At 38.5% G+C, this 20,885-nt stretch overlaps 1 protein-coding gene across 2 annotated transcripts in view; it reads left to right on the top strand.

The window, feature by feature from the left end:
* Positions 1 to 20,885, top strand: part of GRIK2 (glutamate ionotropic receptor kainate type subunit 2) — a 1,301,067-nt gene that overhangs the window by 656,599 nt on the left and 623,583 nt on the right. For both annotated transcript variants that reach the window (XM_077289658.1, XM_077289656.1), the window contains 2 exons: positions 1,246 to 1,427; positions 10,348 to 10,401. In XM_077289658.1, coding sequence (XP_077145773.1) covers positions 1,246 to 1,427; positions 10,348 to 10,401 — 236 coding nt within the window. The remainder of the gene's footprint in view (positions 1 to 1,245; positions 1,428 to 10,347; positions 10,402 to 20,885) is intronic.

Raw genomic sequence — 20,885 nt, 5'->3', positions numbered from 1 at the left:
GGCCTACTTCACCTTTATCTTGATTGTATCAAGCCATCAGGTTTATGGTCTTCTTCTTCACTTTTTTCTTCTATTCTTCCTACTATGATGTCCTTCTCCAGTGATTGTTCTCTTCTTATGATGTGATGCCCAGTGGTATGATCAGACCATGTTCCTGCACAGTCAAACACAGCCATTACACGGTACATAGCAGGGGCTAATTTATAAGATTATCTCAGCGCAGGGACATTTTATTTAAACACATCCAACTGTGGAACTTATTATTATTCCAAGATCTATTGATTAAAATTAACTTTTGTTCATTGGAAAACCCTTTTAAGTGTCTAGTTCAATGATGGTCGGGTTTCAGCCTTCCATACCTTGGCTATGTATTTGAGCACTGAACACCTTGTACTTCTTGGCACTCCGGGTAGGTTGCAGTTCTGGAATGTGACATTGAAGGATGAGGATAATGGGTTCCTGGTCACTTCATGGTTGATTCTTCTCAAATCTCTGGCAGTTAATGTAGTTGTTTTTTTCAAAGCCTATTTTGTGACCTGGTTGATGCTTTTCAACAAAAATGTTGACGGTTCGGTGATCATGCCACAATGTCTTAGCAATTTCAACAGTGCTGCATCTCCCTGTAAGACTTTAGCAATTTTTCACTTTTCAGAGTCAGTTCATTTTTTTTACCCCTTTTGCATTAGGAAAACAAGCTACCTAATAATTCTGTATACCTTGATAAAGGGTAATTGCATTGCTGACAGGGTAATTATGCAGAACAGATTAAAGACATGTCCTGAGAGAATCCTGCGAGCAATGTTCCTTGGTAAAGACGATAAAAAATGGGCACTAAACAAAAAGGCCCATAATCCTGAAATCATTTGGTGGATTTAAAAATATATATATAATACTCAGAGGAGGAGCAGGAATTAAAAAGAGCAAGAACTGGACAGTTTTAACCTATTGAAAGCTGAAAAACTATGGACAGGTGTAAACATACCATTGGTACAAAATGCACAGTCTCACAAAAGTCCGAGAGGTAAGGGGGCTCATTTCCACCTCCAAAGCAGTGCACAAAGGGGTGCACTATTTTACAGCAAAGGGCCACATAATGTTTTTGCACAGAGGCTCGCTTCTGAGAGTTTGAATAATTAAGAATAAAGTAGCATTTTAATACACTATTTTACCATGTTACTGTAAATAAAGTATTTACTCACTGCTGTCAATATCTGTATGACTGACATTATTTTGTTTTTTTCCTAGGTCTTATCCGCTTACAAGAGCTCATTAAGGCTCCATCTAGGTACAATTTAAGACTTAAAATCCGCCAGTTACCTCTTGATACAAAAGATGCAAAGCCACTTCTGAAAGAAATGAAGAGAGGCAAAGAGTTCCATGTAATCTTTGATTGTAGCCATGACATGGCAGCTGGCATACTAAAACAGGTAACAATTCAAACTTCGATATATGTGCTAACTACTCCTGTCATTTTCTGACTATATTTGTGTATCATTAATTTATAATTATGGAAGTTTTTACATTAAAACCAAAACACTTCCAAATATTGTGCTTGAAATCTTATAGCAAAACATTTAAATGCACTAAGCTTTGTATTAAAAGTACATTTAGTAATATGGTTTAGTAACTGTACCTTCACATTCTTAGTTTTAATGAGGCAAAAATAGTGTAACCCTTTTTGATTATTGGAAATGAGTGTTCTCTTCTTATTTCCGTTTACTGCATGATTCTGGACTTGTTGTTCAAAACTAGTTTTAAAAGTGACCTACAAATAAAATACAAGATTGAGATTTATATCTTACGTGCTCTTAAGCTCAGAATGTCTAGCACTTTAGGTTCTAGGAATCTTGAAGGCAGTACGTCATGTAATGCTTCCTACTTTTAAATAATAGCTAAAGATTAAATGTTAAGTAGTATACTGTACCTACTGTATAAGGAATCCTTGATGGACTCTAGATATTTGTGTTGCTTTTGCTTATCTAATAGCTAATTTCATAAGTCCTGATATTTATCTACTATCCATTCCGAATTTCTCCAGCCATTTGAAATTAAATTCTTATAATCACCCATGTACCAGAATAACCTGATGTTACAGTTTTGTAAACTACTAACTTGTTTTATAAACACTGATTTTGCCAGTTTCTGTAAATTAGTTGAAATTCTGCAATGTTATTCTGAAACCTACAGTACAGAGCATAAGTTTGTACACACCTTCTCATTTAAAGATTTTTCTGTATTTTCATGACTATGAAAATTGTAAATTCACACTGAAGGCATCAAAACTGAATTAACACATGTGGAATTATATACTTATCAAAAAAGTGTGAAACAACTGAAAATATGTCTTATATTCTAGGTTCTTCAAAGTAGCCACCTTTTGCTATGATGACTGCTTTGCACACTCTTGGCATTCTCTTGATGAGCTTCAAGAGGTAGTCACCGGAAATGGTTTTCACTTCACAGGTGTGCCCTGTCAGGTTTAATAAGTTGTGTGTGCCGAAGTCTGGTGGATACACAGCTGATAGTCCTACTGAATACTGTTAGAATTTGTATTATGGCAAGAAAAAAGCAGCTAAGTAAAGAAAAACAAGTGGCCATCATTAAAGAAATGAAGGTCAGTCAGTCTGAAAAATTGGGAAAACTTTGAAAGTGTCCCCAAGTGCAGTTGCAAAAAACATCAATTGCTACAAAGAAACTGGTTCACATAAGGAACGCCCCAAGAAAGGAAGACCAAGAGTCACCTCTGCTTCTGAGGATAAGTTTATTCGAGTCCCCATCCTCAGAAATCGCAGGTTAACAGCAGCTCAGATTAGAGACCAGGTCAATGCCATACAGAATTCTAGCAGCAGACACATCTCTACCACAACTGTTAAGAGGAGACTTTGTGCAGCAGGCCTTCATGGTAAAATAGCTGCTAAGAAACCACTGATAAGGACAGGCAAAAAGCAGAAGAGACTTGTTTGGCTAGAGAGCACAAGGAATGGACATTAGACAAGTGGAAATCTGTGCTTTGGTCTGATGTGCGATGCAGAAAATGTGAACGGATGGACTCTACATGCCTGGTTCCCACCGTGAAGCATGGAGGAGGAGGTGTGATGGTGTGGGGGTGCTTTACTGTTGACACTGTTGGGGATTTATTCAAAATTGAAGGCATACTGAACAAGCATGGCTACCACAGCATCTTGCAGCGGCATTCTATTCCATCTGATTTGTGTTTAGTTGGACCATCATTTATTTTTCTACAGGACATTGACCTCAAACAAACCTCCAGGCTGTGTAAGGGCTATTTGACAAAGAAGGAGAGTAATGGGGAGCTACGCCAGATGACCTGGCCTCCACAGTCACCAGACCTGAACCCAATCGAGATGGTTTGGGGTGAGCCGGACCACAGAGTGAAGGCAAAAGGGCCAACAAGTGCTAAGCATCTCTGAGAACTTCTTCAAGATTGTTGGAAGACCATTTCTGGTGACTACCTCTTGAAGCTCATCAAGAGAATGCCAAGAGTGTGCAAAGCAGTCATCAAAGCAAAAGGTGGCTACTTTGAAGAACCTAGAATATAAGACATATTTTCAGTTGTTTCACACTTTTTTGTTAAGTATATAATTCCACATGTGTTAATTCATAGTTTTGATGCCTTCAATGTGAATTTACAATTTTCATAGTCATGAAAATACAGAAAAATCTTTAAATGATAAGGTGTGTCCAAACTTTTGCTCTGTACTGTATGTACCATAAGTACAGGGTGATTCACTCGCACTTGCAATTTTATCCAGAAAATTGCTGTAACTTTTAAAAGAGATGATGTATCACACTGAAATTTGGACAATACATTTCTTGGTTCAAGAAAAACTGATGTTTTAAAATGTCCACTGTTTTCAGTCAAGCATGCCTGCATTCGATGATCCATATTGTTGAATGTATTTTACAGGATATCTGGGGTCATAGACTGAATTTCTCACTGTATTTTCTCTTGGAGTGCCTATAATGTTTGTGGCTTGTCACTGCACACCCAACCTTTAAAATGGACACAGAGGAAAAAGTCAGACAGTGTTAAATCAGTAATGAACATAACGCACCAACCAATCTCCTCAAGTAACGGATGGGCCACACTACAAAAATGATATAAACATATTGACCGTAAAGTTATTAAACTATACTTCAGTCAAGAAGTGTTTAAATACTAAAAAAACCTTTATTCACATTTACACAATACAAAACATTAAAACAGTGCCTCAAAATCAGATTAAATCACTATGACAAGGTGGGCGACGGAAACAGCGGGTGTATAGACTTTATCAAGAATTTAATTAATCACCAGAGCGACATTTCCCTGTGGTTAGTACCATAATCATACAGTGATATTACTAAAAGTTGCACCTGTCTCCATACCCATTTCCACGGTGAATGCTCAGAATGTTAAAATGACGATACGACAGAGATAATCACTTATTGGACAGCAAGTTGTCATACACGGGGGGATATACCCAAAGCCAACCCCCAACTCAGATAATCAAAGCTGAGGTCACCAAATATTGCACATGTTCCATATCTCATAGACTCATACTACATCAGTAAAGCCTCGGGCAAAAAAGCCCCACCATCCAAGAAATGTCTCCAGACAAAACCGCCGCTCATTACATCCGCCATAAAGGTAACACCTCTATAATATCTAGAGCATAACAAGAGGTTGTGGGCAAACTGCCCGGTACATATTACCTGAACAAGCCCGCTGTTCACTTGCCTCGTGGCACGCTCCACCTTGACCTCCCCGACGCGCGTTTCGCTTCCGCTTCCTCCTGGGGGTTAAGTCAGTACAGTGACTTTGTACAGGGGAACATGACCTTTCTTGGCCACTCTTTGACATGTGGAATACGGCATGCCTGTCATCTGGGAAAGCCTGTACAATGATTTACATGAAGATGCCAGAATTCACTGTTTCACTTCTTGAATTTTTTCCTTCAGACATTTTTGGACATCCTCCATCATGCCTATCCAGTATTGTTCCAGCTTATTCACCAATGTCAGAATGTGCTATTTGGATGCTGGATTTTGATTCCAACCTCCTTTAGAAACTCACTTTGGCACCTCTTTAAGGATTAAGTTTTCCAATAAGTTTTCACAATGAAAACACGCTCCTCCAAACTGTTTCTGTACATTGTTACTAAATGAAGAAGGAATTTGGAAAGCATGAAATGCAAGCACCACACATGTACTACCAACACGTAGAAATGCATGCAGCAATTCTTTCTTGTAGTAAAGACAACCGGCGTAGTGACAAGTCATTGAGTCAGTCCAGATGACTGATGAAGGTCAGGTATTGACCGAAACATATCTTTCTTATTTACACCTATAAGAATGGCAAGTATTTCTGCATCGCATTTCTTCTAGTGGAGAAAACCAATAGGGTGACAAGTCATCAAGTCAAATTGTGAGGATGTTTCTCGTCAATGTCGTTGAGGTTCACTGCACTCTCGGTTCTCATGAACAAAGGATTTACAGTAATGTATAAAAAAAAGCTCACCTGGGCTCCTGAATCAAGGAATTCAAGGGACCACTTGCAATAAAGTACAAAAAAAGCTCTGTTAAAGAATGCAGGTTGTGTGTTCGAAACATGTTGCCATGTTTATCCTGATAATGGAATCCTTTTAATGTTTAAATACTTTTTTGCATATTGAAGAAGCTGGAACCTCCTTCCTTTTTTGTAAAGTATTTACAGTCTAAATTTCAGTTTGGTTGACAGTCTCTTTTAGAAGTTACAGCCATTTTTCCAGGAAAAATAGAGAGTGAATCGCTCTGAATGTAGCTTTCAATAATCTATGACAAGTCCCTCCTCTCAAAGGCTGTAGGAACACATATGAATCTGGCTTTACATAGTTAGTTAAAAGGAATCAGTGACCAGGTTTTTGATAACCCATCTGAGAGCAGCATGAGGTAGGGTCATGTAGTGCTCTGAGTGTGTCAATACACTGACACTGATTCTTCCAAGTACATATACAGCTCTGGCAAAAAATAAGAGACCACTGCAAAATTTTCAGTTTGTCTGATTTTTCTCTTTATAGGTATATTTTTGAGTAAAGTGTAAATTGTTCTTTTATTCTATAAACTGCTGACGACATGTCTCCGAAGTTCCAAGCAATACATTTATATTTATTTTCTAAAAATGAGACATGGTCAAAATAACAAAAAAATGCATTGCTTGCAGACATCAAATTATGCAAAGAAAACAAGTTCATAATCATTTAGAAACAACAATACTAATGTTTTAACTCAGGAAGAGTTCAGAAATCAATATTTAGTGGAATAACCATGATTTTTAATCACAGCTTTCATGCGTCTTGGCATGCTTTCCACCAGTCTTTCACACTGATTCTGACACAAAAAATTAAGCAGTTCTTTGTTTGATTGCTTGTAACTATCCATCATCCTCTTGCTTACATTCCAGAGGTTTTCAATGGGGTTCAGGTCTGGAGATTGGGATGCCCTTGACAAGGTTTTGATTTGGTAGTCTCTTAATTTTTGCCAGAACTGTATGTACATTGTCTATTGTCAGTCAGCAGCTTATCACAAGAGTGGTGGAGTCAGACCAGGAGGCACAGGGGCACCCTGTCCACCAGTGATTATTTCCAGGTGATAAAATCTTCATTGTAAGTAAACAACAGCCAAAAATGGAGGCCATCATTGAAATCTAAGCTTCAGGCCCTATCTCCTACTGTCTTCAGAGTACATAGTAAAAACCTGCTGACAGATTCACTTTAACTGGAAAAATGTCAGCACATCAGCGAGCTGGGGCTAGCTGCAGCTATTGTTTTTAGGCTAATACCAAGATGTATATCTAGTATTTCTTGATGGTTCTTTCGGGTAAAGAAGATTTTGGTTTTAGGGCAGGAGTCACACTACAGTAGAATGCGGCCTAGTGCTATGCGAGAAAACATCGCATAGCACTCGGCCCAGTGTTAATCTATGGGATAGCTGACGTCTTTTTTTCTCAGGTGTATTCGACATGCGTGTAATATCACAGCATGCTGCGATTGTCACCAAGACTCGGTCGAGACTCGTTAATGCAAGCCTATGGGTCAGAGAAAAAAAATTGCACAGTACTCCGACCATACGAGTGCTGTTTGATTTTTACTCACCAATGTCCTTTGCAAAGCCAGCAGTTCATCTGCCACATACAGTAAAATCATACTGACAGGTTAGAATAGTATATACACAAAGAATACATAGATATCTAGATGTCAATGACACACACATACAGTACAGACCAAAAGTTTGGATACACCTTATCATTTAAAGATTTTTCTGTATTTCATGACTATGAGAATTTTACATTAACACTAAAGGCATCAAAACTATGAATTAACACATGTTGAATTTTATACTTAACAAAAAAGTGTGAAACAATTGAAATTATGTCTTATATTCCAGGTTCTTCAAAGTAGCCAACTTTTGCTTTGATGACTGCTTTGCACACTCTTGGCATTCTCTTAATGAGCTTTAAGAAGTAGTCACCGGGAATGGTCTTCCAACAATCTTGAAGGAGTTCCCAGAGATACTTAGCACTTGTTGGCCCTTTTGCCTTCACTCTGCGGTCCAGCTCACCCCAAACCATCTCGATTGGGTTCAGGTCTGGTGACTGTGGAGGCCAGGTCATCTGGCGTAGCACCCTATCACTCTACTTCTAGGTCAAGTAACCCTTACTCAGCCTGGAGGTGTGTTTGGGGTCATTGTCCTGTTGAAAAATAAATGATGGTCCAACTAAACGCAAACCAGATGGAATAGCATGCCGCTGCAAGATGCTGTGGTAGCCATGCTGGTTCAGCATGCCTTCAATTTTGAATAAATCCCCAACAGTGTCACCAGCAAAGCACCCCCACACCATCATACCTCCTCCTCCATGCTTCACGGTGGGAACCAGGCATGTAGAGTCCATCCATTCACCTTTTCTGCGTCGCACAAAGACATGGTGGTTGGAATGAAAGATCTCAAATTTGGACTCATCAGACCAAAGCACAGATTCCCACTGGTCTAATGTCCATTCCTTGTGTTCTTTAGCCCAAACAAGTCTCTTCTGCTTGTTGCCTGTCCTTAGCAGTGGTTTCCTAGCAGCTATTTTACCATGAAGGCCTGCTGCATAACGTCTCCTCTTAACAGTTGTTGTAGAGATGTGTCTGCTGCTAGAACTCTGTGTGGCATTGACCTGGTCTCTAATCTGAGCTGCTGTTAACCTGCGATTTCTGAGGCTGGTGACTCGGATAAACTTATCCTCAGAAGCAGAGGTGACTCTTGGTCTTCCTTTCCTGGGGCATTCCTCATGTGAGCCAGTTTCTTTGTAGTGATTGATGGTTTTTGCCACTGCACTTGGGGACACTTTCAAAGTTTTCCCAATTTTTCGACTGACTGACCTTCATTTCTTAAAGTAATGATGGCCACTCGTTTTTCTTTACTTAGCTGTTTTTTTTTTGCCATAATACAAATTCTAACAGTCTATTCATTAGGACTATCAGCTGTGTATCCACCAGACTTCTGCACAACACAACTGATGGTCTCAACACCATTTATAAGGCATTAAATCCCACTTATTAAACCTGACATGGCACACCTGTGAAGTGAAAACCATTTCCTGTTACTACCTCTTGAAGCTCATCAAGAGAATGCCAAGAGTGTGCAAAGCAGTCATCAAAGCAAAAGGTGGCTACTTTGAAGAACCTAGAATATAAGACATAATTTCAGTTGTTTCACACTTTTTTGTTAAGTATATAATTCCACATGTGTTAATTCATAGTTTTGATGCCTTCAGTGTGAATGTGCAATTTTCATAGTCATGAAAATACAGAAAAATCTTTAAATGAGAAGGTGTGTCCAAACTTTTGGTCTGTATTGTATATCAAAGATATTTTAATATTAATGTGAAATACAATATGTCATGAGAAAATAATCTCAGAATCACCAAGCTCCGTTCAAGTGTTCCAGAGTTATTGCCTCATAAAGAGACAATGGTCAGAATTCTAAAAATTGGCCCGATCATTAACGTGCAAACCACCCTCGTGGGCAAAGGGGTTAAACAGCATAAACAGTCTGATGGTGTTGAGTGTTAATAATCAGACTGTTGTTTGCCACCATTTACCATCCATTTATTCATATCCATAAAGGGTGAGGTCAATTTCAAATGACTAAAGTTGTGTTTCTGTTAAAGAGCTTGAAAGAGTCTGAATATAGTCTTAGGGTGCCTCATACAAATCTTTTTAGAGAAATTGGAGGCTTTGCAGTACTCTTGATATCTAACAAATCGATTTTACATGAATTTAATTTCCTGGGAAAAATTGCCAAAGCTGCTGATTTTAAATTTCAAATGATTTGTTCATATTTAGCTTCCATGCTATTTGTACAGTTAAGGAAACTCAAAAAATAAAAGAGCTAAAAAGATGTACATTGCACTTTAAAGCTATTCATATCAAATGTTAACATGATAAACAGTGACATTAAATTGATAAATGCATTAGTTCTGTATCATATATGTTTAATGCACAATTTCTATTGCATATTTTTCGTTTACTTGTTGATTTGTTGTTAATTTCAAAGATAAGGTGAAAAAATGTGCTTTGAAGTATTATACACACTAAAGTCATGTTTACAGGTTTGCAGTACTTAAAATCCTCAAGAATGTTGTAAATATCTAAAACTATTTACTTTAAAAAAATTCTAAGGCTATTGTGAAAATTTATTGCTTAAAGCTTTCCAGTATGCATTATTTATAAAGTTATTAATATTGCAGCAGTCTAGCAGTGAGCAACCCTTCATTTAATTTTATTGTCAGCTAAAAAAAGATATCATAAGATGCTAAGATTTTTTAACAGCTTGTCATATAATAAGAGGAGCAATAATATGTATCTACATATACAGATCTCTCTGTAAATATATAATACATATAATGTTCAAGAGTTGCAAAGTGAATATCTGTTCAAAGATAGAAGTGTTAATGGCTTGTTTTAATCAGTTGAATCTATCAATTTAATCAACTTAATATATATATATATATATATATATATATATATATATATATATATATATGGAGAGAGAGAGAGAGAAAGAGACATATATGTTTATAAGGCTACGTTCATATGTCCATTAATCATCCTTTTGAAACGAATCCAGTAAGTTAAAAATCTGATCTGTTTCAACTGGATGATTCCAAAGACTTAAATGTTAAAAAAAAACCTGATTTATAACCACACAAAAAAGTTGTGCATGTGGATTCAGTACTTTTTGAGAGTCTTTACTTTGAAAAAAAAAAATCACCTGACATTTTATTGAGTCCCTTTTGAAAGCAAGTTTATTTCCTGTTTTCAGGCATTGGCAATGGGAATGATGACAGAATATTACCATTATATTTTTACAACTCTGGTAAGTCATTTTCTAAAATATATTTCTGTTTCTTTGATATTGTATTCCTTATCCATTATGCCAGTGTTCTTATGCACATATAAGATAACTTCAGGCTCATACTAATACATGTGTCTAAATTGTATTGTTCATTGTTATATACAATATATAAATAAATATATACCGGTAAGTATGTAAATGAGGATAGTTAAGTTAGGTTACCAAGTGTTTTGCATTACTTTGATTCAAAGGTTAAAAAGCATCTTGAACTTTTTCCCACATAAGAAAATTCTTTAATTTTAACATGACTCTCTGTCTTCTAAATTTTGTCATGACAACTTTAATGAAAACAGAAATTGAGGTGACTTGAACTCAATCTTACTAAACACACTTCTCATCAATCATTATCTAAAAGGGTCTGCAGAGCTCCAGCAAATATCAAGTCCTCTTCGCTGCTTAACAAACACAGCTCTGTACTTTTAGTAGTAACCGAACCTAAGTGACACCACTAATGGACATACTACATATGTCCACGTGATTGTGTCGGCACAGCATCACAGGAGGTAAACTTAACTGAAGTCCTGTAGCAAGGGACAGTTCTGCCACTTACTCCAATTGTTTCATCCTCTAGAAGCCGCAGTTGTATTCCAGAGTTATTGCCGCAAAAAATGATACATGTCAGAACTGAAAATTTTGACCTGTCAGGAAGGTGAAAACTAGCTTCAGGGTTAAAAAAGGGTAAAAGATAGACTGTTGGCAGATTTCTAACTGTAATGTAAATGCTGGGTAGTACAATTAAAGACATTTTGAATAAGAATAAAACAGACTTTCTCTTCATGCAAATGATGTCACAACTGCTTTGTGGGTGGTCTAAAAAGAGTCACGTGCTTTAGCTTTCATCAATAAACCCTACACAATGATTTCATCATTGTCATGATTGATGCTGTTGTTGAAGAGATTCTGTCTGGCTCTAAATATCATGATTATGCCATTCTATTGAGAAATTGGATCCAGTTGGATGAAACACACAAAGTGGACTGCCCCACTGGAGAAAATTGATTCTTCAATAATTATGATAATAAGGTTTTTTTATTCACACCGTATTTCAACACCGTACCAACATTAAACATGTTGTGTTTAAAAAATAGTATTCTCATAATTGTTGAAGAATCAATACAATAATTGGATACAATAATTCCTGAAGGATTTATCCACCGATCACAAGGTGGCAGCAGATGTTTCTTCATGCCTACAAAGTGAGTTGTGCCTATCACAACTCTACAAGGTGAGCCTAACCAAGTACTTACCCATTCTCCCTCCATAGGGTATCACCCTATTGTTCCCCACATCTAGATTTATTCATTCACTTGAAGAACAGTGTAACTCTCTTTGCCTGATCTGTGCCATTCAATTCCAGTTTCTACCTTCAGTGTGCATCCAGGTGTATGACTTAGCTATGCATCACATGTGCTATAAGTCACTAAGGCGAATGCAAACAGCTGGGATAGATCATCACTTTTAAGTGTGAGATTTGATATCCAACTGATATCCTCTGGCACTGGCAACACAAAGTAATGCAAGTGGGAGGCATTAAAAACTGCTAGTTTTAAAAAAATCTAAATCGCTTGGAAGTAAATTTGCATATAGAATGAAATATAATTTTCTTTGCAATGGTAAGTTGATCTACATCAAGACATACCATATTTTGCAGACTATAAGATGTACCAGGACATAACATGCACACTAAGTTTTGAGGAGTAAAATAGGAAACATTTTTTTTTAATAAAATGGTGGTGCGTTTTATAGTTCAATTTTATTGCAGCTTACCTGGGGGGAGGTAGAGAGGGGTAATAGTGTCTCCTGAGATGTCAATCTCTGCATGAGCCACCTCCGTTGATCATTATCTCAAAGCCCACCACAGGGAAATCAATGGGAAACAGACTCCGCTCACTGCCGATGTCTAAAGAGAGTCAAGAGCCCACAGCCTCGTGCTGCCGGAACACCACCTCCTCCAAGCCCAATGCCAGCAGCATTGCCCTACTCCTGCCTCGTCTTCTGGCCTCTTGAAGGAGTGACCCTGCCTCCCATGAACACACTTCATCTCAGCTGCCCTCCTGGGTAAGCTTCCTTTGGATTATAAGATGCACACCCCTTTTTTCTACCTAATTTTTTGGGGAAAAGTGTGACTGATAATCAGAAAAATACTGTATATCTTTTCACATGTCTACAAATGTATTACCTAGTAGTGGTATTAATTTAGTAGGGAGAAATCCACTGACATTATTTTTTTTAAAAGAAACCAAGAGTTGTCAGAATTGTCACATTGATATGTGCAGAGGGCATACCAGTGACTGGTAGAGCAGCGAGTCTGTATGGTGATGTTTTAGACAAAACTGTTAAGCTCTGCTTTGTTATATATTACTAATAGGTCCATTATGATATAAAGTATGAACATTTTCCTAGAGTTTAACTTTACTTTTCATTTCTCTGAATGTGCCCTTTAATATGTGTTCTCATTATACAGTCAGTTATAGGAAATTATTTGCTGTAACAATGAGAATTAATTCAGATGATGGTAAAAAGAAAAGGTATTTAATAAATCCAAAAAAAAATATTTGAACTGTTCGTGACCACCTGACCCTATAGATGAAGTAAATCCATTCTAAATTATTAACAATTTTCAGCAAACTGCAACAAATCAATAAATATTTTATTTGAAAGTACATCTGACTAAAACCATGTTCATGAATTCATTAAGGGTATGCTTTTCCGAATGCACACATCAAAGCTGTATGATAATGAAAAACACTTGAATTGCTTGGAATTATTTTCCAGGAGGTGAAATGTTATTTAAGTCCTTTCTCATATGATTATTCACTACCAAGGTTATATCTAGTCATTTTTCAGCCTTGGGCAAGTTTTCACAAACACGCAAATTTACTGAAAAATAGAAATGTTGACACATTATTTTTTTATTTGCATTTTATAAACGTCTATATTCTCTGTGATTGTTATAAAATTTATAGCAGGAATCAACACAAAAGATGAGCTCTGTAGCAAAAATAATGTTTTTCTTATTCTTGTATTGGTGCAACGAGTAGTTTTTTAATCTTTACCACAATAGAATAGATGGGAGGCATATTCTTTTGTATTATTTCTCATGTTGCAAACTGGTCTAGAGTTCACTCTAAGCCAAGGTTTCTGGCTGTGATCAGGTCCCAGAACTCACTGTACATACGCAGGGTCTACTTGTAGACACAAAATACTGGTCTAGTAAAGTGAACACTAGGTCATGACAGTCAATGCACGTGATCTCCGGGCCTACTCCTGGCCATATGCCCCTGCCTAGAGTGAACACTGTGCAATATGTGCAACACAACAAATTCATTAACCCCTTCAACCCTGGAGATTTTGTTTTTTCGTTTTCGTTTTTCCATCAATATGGCCATGTGAGGGCTTATTTTTTGTGGGACAAGATGTAATTTTGAACAATACCATTGGTTTTACCATGCCGTGTAACAGAAAATGGGAAAAAAATTCCAAGTGCGATGAAATTGCACAAAAAGTGCAATCTCACACTAGTTTTTTGTTTGGCTTTTTTGCTAGGTTCACCAAATGCTAAAACTGACATGCCATTATGATTCTCCAGGTCATTATGAGTTCATAGACACCAAACATGTCTAGGTTCTCTTTTATCTATGTGGTAAAGAAAAATTCCAAAATATGCTAAAAAAAAAAAAAAATTGCACCATTTTCCGATACTCGTAGCGTCTCCATTTTTCGTGATCTGGGGTTGGATGAGGGCTTATTTTTTGCATGCCGACATGGCGTTTTTAATGATATCATTTTGGTGCAGATACATTCTTTTGATCGCCCTTTATTGCATTTTAATGCAATGTTGCGGCGACCAAAAAAATGTAATTTTGGGGTTTTGTTTATTTTTCTCGCTACGCCGTTTAACAATCGGGTTAATCCTTTGTTTTTATTGATAGATTGGGCAATTCTGAACGCGGCGATGCCAAATATGTGTAGGTTTGTTTTTTTATTGTTTTATTTTGATTGGGGCGAAAGGGGGGTGATTTGAACTTTTATATATTTTTTATTTTTTTATATTTTGAAACACTTTTTTAAATTTTGGCATGCTTCAATAGCCTCCATAGGAGGCTAGAAGCATGCACTACACGATCGGTTCTGCTACATAGAGATGAAGCACAGATCACCTCTATGTAGCAGAAATGCAGGGTTGCTTTGAACGCTGACCACAGGGTGGCGCTCAAAGCAATTGGCCATCAGCAACCATAGAGGTCTTAAGGAGACCTCTGGTTGTTATGGCAATGCACCAATGACCCCCGATCATGTGACTGGGGTCAGCGGTGCGAGCAGCTCCGGCCGCGTGGCTGGGAGCGCAAGTTAAATGCCGCTGTCAGCTTTGACAGCGGCATTTAACTAGTTAATGGGCGTGGGCGGATCGCGATTCCACTCACGCTCATTGCGCGCACATGTCAGCTGTACAAAATAGCTGACATGTCACGGCTTTGAGGTGGGCTCACTGCCGGAGCCCACCTCAAAGCGGGGGTCCTGCCAGCTGATGTAGTATTCCATCAGCTGGCAGAAAGGGGTTAAGTACCTGACAGCGGGTAGAGAACAGCAAGAATAGGGAGAAAGATGAGAGGTAAATTGAGTATTTTTTTATTTTTAACCATTTTTTAACATGTTACCTCTCTATCCATCACCACTGCTATATGCACACTATCTGGTCCTCTGTGCCACAATTTTGTCATATCTGTGGCCCAGTGTTCACTGTAGACTGATGCTTCTGGCTGTGAGCAGACTCTAGACATCACTGAACATATTCTTTAGCCTACTTGTGTCTGGAAGTCAAGGTACAGAGAGAACACTGGGCCATGACTTCTAACTATAAATCACGGAGGTCACTGCGCATGTATAGTTAATGAGGCCTTCTCACTGCCAGCCTAACGCAGACATCTGGCTGAAGATGCGGCCAGAGAGGTGAGCGGAGGGTACCAGCTTTCCTTTATATTTTAAATCTTACATTTATTATGCATTGATGTCTGGAGAGATCCCATAGAATAATGCACATTAAATTTGTGGAGAATAACTTCTCTGTGAATTAAATTTACCAGTAAAATTTGTCCAAACAGGTGAATTAGAATTGTGTTTGCAAAAAAAGGCATCCAGGTGATCTGCACCCTTCAGCACCAGCATTCACACACTAAGCTTTAATGTCAGAAACACTGTAAGCATCCATGCCCGGGTTCTCAGGTGCCCACTCAAACAAAAGAACAAGGCGTTTTGCGCAAATACACTTCTACAGGTGCTGAGGGAGAAAGGAAGTGATGAGGCATACACCTGTAGCAAGTTAAGTACCTCCCCCTTCTCATTATCACTCCCGTGAACAAGGAACACGTTGTTAAAGATATAGAGGATTTAATCCATCCAAAGTTACCATCCAATTTAACTACTCCAGAGAGGCTGACCCTGTTTGAAATTAAAGGTTGGATGGACACCATTGTCAGGACTGCAGACAAGGGCTGGAAAATAGTCCTTTTGCCCAAAGATCAATACCTCTCAGAGGCGATCAGGCAATTATCTGATGACAGTACATATTGTAAATTACAGCAGGACCCATCAAATAAATTTTAAAATGAGTTGCGCACTTTTCTCAGAAAAAAGGTGGAGTTAGGGGTGATAGCAAAAATGAAAGCAGAAAAGTTGTTACCAGAATTTTCCTGTAAACCTTATTGGTACCACATCCCAAAAATTCACAAATCCTAATCAGCCCCACCAGGCCTTCCAATCGTGTCCAGGATAGGTTCTCTTACTGAACTCCTGTCTCAGTACATGGATTGGCTACTCCGCCTATACTAAAGTATGTTCCTTCATATGTAAAGGATACTAATGATTTTCTAAATTTGTTACGTGATTTCTCAAGGCAAGATGGCTTCTCGTTGGTCTCAATAGATGTGGAGAGCCTTTATACCAGGATACCACAAGGTGATGGGGTGGATGCGATAAGGTCGATCTTAGTGGGCAGAGACAAGAGTGAGGATTTTGTTCACTTTGTCTGTGGTGGGTTAGAGTTTATTTTGAAGCACAATTTATTCAAATTCATGGACACATGGTACCTTCAACAGGTGGGTAATATTGTCACAGGTTCATAACTTCTATGGGCTATTAATGTTGTCTGCTGTACAGCTAGCAGCTATATAACATTATAAAGAAAAGAAACTGGCCTTAAATTGCCAACCTGTCAGGAGAGTGGACTTACTCATATAATGCTCATTTAAATATCAGGACCATAAAGTCATTCAGGTGCAAATTTTCAAAATAAATATACAAATCTCACCAATTTGTGAAATAGGGTAATAGACTTGATTTAAAAAAAGCAGTGAATAAAAAAAATAAAAGCTTAAGTCATATTTTGTAATATTTTTTAATAAATGTATTATTTTGGCACAAATATTTTTATTTTTCCTATTCCCTTACAGTGATATTTTGTAAAAGTGACAACTGGATGAGATGCCATATCGCCTGTCCTGATTAAAAAACATTTACAGATGACAAATAAAAACAAACTGTCATCTTCCCAGCATGCACTGGTATTAAAGCAGGAGTTTGTGTTTAGTTGTTTAATTCAGCTAATTTAAACATAACAACCACTTTTTAAAAATGGTTGTTTAAGCTGAAAAATTAAAATGACATTTCTTATAAGTCTATCTCATGTGTATGTCACCTTTAACCCCTTAACCATCGCCGATGCACATTAAAACAGTGGGTGCTAAAGAGCCTTTTTATCTCATTACCATTTTAAAACAGTGATAGGGAAAAAGGGTATAGCGCTCCCAGAGTCCAAAACCCTCCAGTGTTTCAACTACCTGTGGTAGCTGACACCATGAAGAGCATGATTATTGCCAGATTTTCAGGCACCCGATCACTTGATCAAAATTATTCAATGAATAATGGCGATCACATAAAAAGTGGTCCCGCTATTATAATAATTTCTCTCTCTTCTGACATGATGTACATGTCAAAGGAGAGAGAAATAATGTCCCTTTCCCCTACCCAGAACCTCTGCTATCCCCCGATTCCTCCTGCTCCTCTTATGTGCATGCACCATGCACCCGCCGAGATCTGCTGAACAGCACCCATCATCAGCAGATATTTTTCCTTTTGGTTCCTTTTCATCACTGTGGTAGACCCTATCACAGTGACCAAAAGCCAATAGTTAGTATGTCATCCCCACTGTGTAATCCCCCTTAGTCAGTTTATTGTTTTTATTTTTATTTTGTTTTACTTTCATTATTTACAATTAGGGTTGGGATAGTGTTGACTGTTAAGGTTGAGGTTTAGGGTTGAGGGTTACGGTTGGGATTAGGGTTTTTGTTTTTTCAAGTAAAAAATAATGATTATATGATGATTAGTGTTGAGAAAAAGAGTTGCATAGGGAGCACTTGTATGCACGAAGTATCGTGATTGCTCAGAGCATATCAAAGCACCCATTGCAAACCCGAAGAGAGAGCAATTGCTCTCGACATTAACGATGACATATTCAATATGACGACCTAATGTTATCAAATTATGTGTAGCACCTTTGGGTTCAAAATCCTCACTGTACCCCTGGATAACATCCTTGAGGAGTGAAGTTTTCAAAATGATGTCACTTGTGAGGGGTTTAAAATATTTAAGAGCATCAGTGGCTCTCCAATGGCATCATGGGAGTTTTACAGTGGTCATCGCAGTTCAGCCCAGCTGGGAATGAAGCCTCAGTGACCAGCAGTAAACTTGATGATGTCACCGCTAGTCACTGATGCTGCACTTGTAGCTCATTCACCAGTGCTTCTCAGCCTGGACGGTTGCATCTTGGCACCGTACAAGTTGAAAACTGTTTATCCCCCAGACATGGATTACGGTGTGGGACAGAATGATGGACAGGTGAGGGATATTGTTTTCTTTTCTTTTTGTTTGTTTACAGGACACGAGGGATCAAATGGAATGGACTTTAGGTGAGTGGAAATGTGTTTGTCATTTTGAAATTAAAAAGTAAAAGTGTTTTATTTTATTCTGGCTGTGTCTTTATTTACCATATAGCTATAGCATTTGTAATAGATAGGTGTCTTATAGATGCCTCTCCATTAGTAATCCTTGGGCTTGATGTCACCTGACAATACAAAGGTAACATCAACCCCACAAATATGAACCCCACTTGCCACCGCTACAGGGCAAGTGGGAAGAGCCAGGCAAAGAGCCAGAATTGGCGCATTTAACATATGTGAATTTTATGAGTGGTTGCAGGCTGTTATTTTTAGGCTGGGGGGGCCAATATACATGGTCCCTTACCAGCCTAAGAATACCAACCCTCAGTTTTCTGCTTCAGCTTAGCTAAAGTTGTCTGCTTTAGCTTTGTCTATTTTATACAGCCCTCATCCACACTGAAACAATTCTTTAATCTGTGACTAATGTGATTCAGCACACTATACACTCACCGGCCACTTTATTAGGTACACCATGCTAGTAACGGGTTGGACCCCCTTTTGCCTTCAGAACTGCCTCAATTCTTCGTGGCATAGATTCAACAAGGTGCTGGAAGCATTCCTCAGAGATTTTGGTCCATATTGACATGATGGCATCACACAGTTGCCGCAGATTTGTCGGCTGCACATCCCAAAGATGCTCCATACAAGGCAGGATGGATCCATGCTTTCAGGTTGTTTACGCCAAATTCTGACCCTACCATCCGAATGTCGCAGCAGAAATCGAGACTCATCAGACCAAGCAACGTTTTTCCAATCTTCTACTGTCCAATTTCAATGAGCTTGTACAAATTGTAGCCTCAGTTTCCTGTTCTTAGCTGAAAGGAGTGGTACCCGGTGTGGTCTTCTGCTGCTGTAGCCCATCTGCCTCAAAGTTCGATGCACTGTACGTTCAGAGATGCTCTTAGGCCTACCTTGGTTGTAACGGGTGGCGATTTGAGTCACTGTTGCCTTTCTATCAGCTCGAACCAGTCTGCCCATTCTCCTCTGACCTCTGGCATCAACAAGGCATTTCCGCCCACAGAACTGCTGCTCACTGGATTTTTTTTCTTTTTCGGACCATTCTCTGTAAACCCTAGAGATGGTTGTGCGTGAAAATCCCAGTAGATCAGCAGTTTCTGAAATACTCAGACCAGCCCTTCTGGCACCAACAACCATGCCACGTTCAAAGGCACTCAAATCACCTTTCTTCCCCATACTGATGCTCGGTTTGAACTGCAGGAGATTGTCTTGACCATGTCTACATGCCTAAATGCACTGAGTTGCCGCCATGTGATTGGCTGATTAGAAATTAAGTGTTAACAAGAAGTTGGACAGGTGTACCTAATAAAGTGGCCGGTGAGTGTATTTCACCTTCTCATTTAGTGTTGCTGAAATTCAGCTGTGTGCAGAGCATGAGTGTGAAAAAGCGAGGTAGTGATTGAAGGGGGATTAGGCTTGGTGTTCAAGTTGCATGTGTAATGTTTGAGAAAGCACTAGTGAACCAACAATGTCACGTCCTAGCCAAAGACAACTGACAACTTCTGTTACTCGATGTTGTATTTTTTAGTGTGCTGAATTGTTCTCGCATAATTGAAGTCTATGATATCTTTAGTGGGCATAATGTGCCTGCTGTTGCTGCTGATGTTACAGATGTTAACATTAACTTGGGAAAGTGTGAACAGTTCTGCTTGTGTGTCCATCTGCTGGGTTGGCTGTAGTGGAAGATATGTCGATCCCTAATATACTATTTCTACAGTGGTGAAATTGATGCCACTTTGTTGGTGTCTGCCACTAATTTTTGGAAATGTGAACACTCCTGGTTGGGTGTACATCTTCTGGGTTGGGTGTAGTGGAAGACCTGTTTTCCCTACTATACTATATCTACTGTGGTGAAATTAATGTCACTTTGTTAGTGTCTGCCAATAAACGTTTGGAAATGTGAAGACTCCTGGTTGGGTCTCCCTTATGTGTATTTCCTGTAGCAATAGGACTCCAATGCCGGCAATCCTCCAACATCTTTGAGTCAACTACCCATGTTAATATTCTTACATTTTTCTGACAATAATAATTTGCAAAACTGATATTTGTGCCACCTGAACGTGGCTGAGCATCAATTTAAATGTTTTCTTTTTTTTCGCTATCACTTATAAAGCGCCAATAATTCAACATTCGCTTTACAAACATTTCCAGACATTACTGGCACTGTCACCATTGGGACTCTCAATCTAAATTCGCTATCTGTTTTTCTTTGGAGTGTGGGTAGAAAAATAAGTAGTGGGAGGAATCCTACACAGATACTGAGAGAACATACAAACTCTTTGCAGATGCTGTGCTTGATGGCGATGGAGCACAGTACTCCAGCACTGCAAGGCTGCTAATGCTTTTGCGTTAACGACTCAACATTCATGGAGTTGGAAGACTATCACTGCGATGTGTGCCTCACAGCTGTCTTGGGGAAAACCACTGTCAACA

Source organism: Ranitomeya variabilis, chromosome 2, assembly GCF_051348905.1.
Source record: "Ranitomeya variabilis isolate aRanVar5 chromosome 2, aRanVar5.hap1, whole genome shotgun sequence".
Taxonomy (NCBI): Eukaryota; Metazoa; Chordata; class Amphibia; order Anura; family Dendrobatidae; genus Ranitomeya; species Ranitomeya variabilis.
The sequence above is the reverse complement of the archived record's forward strand: the minus strand, read 5'-3'. Positions and strand labels throughout refer to the sequence as shown.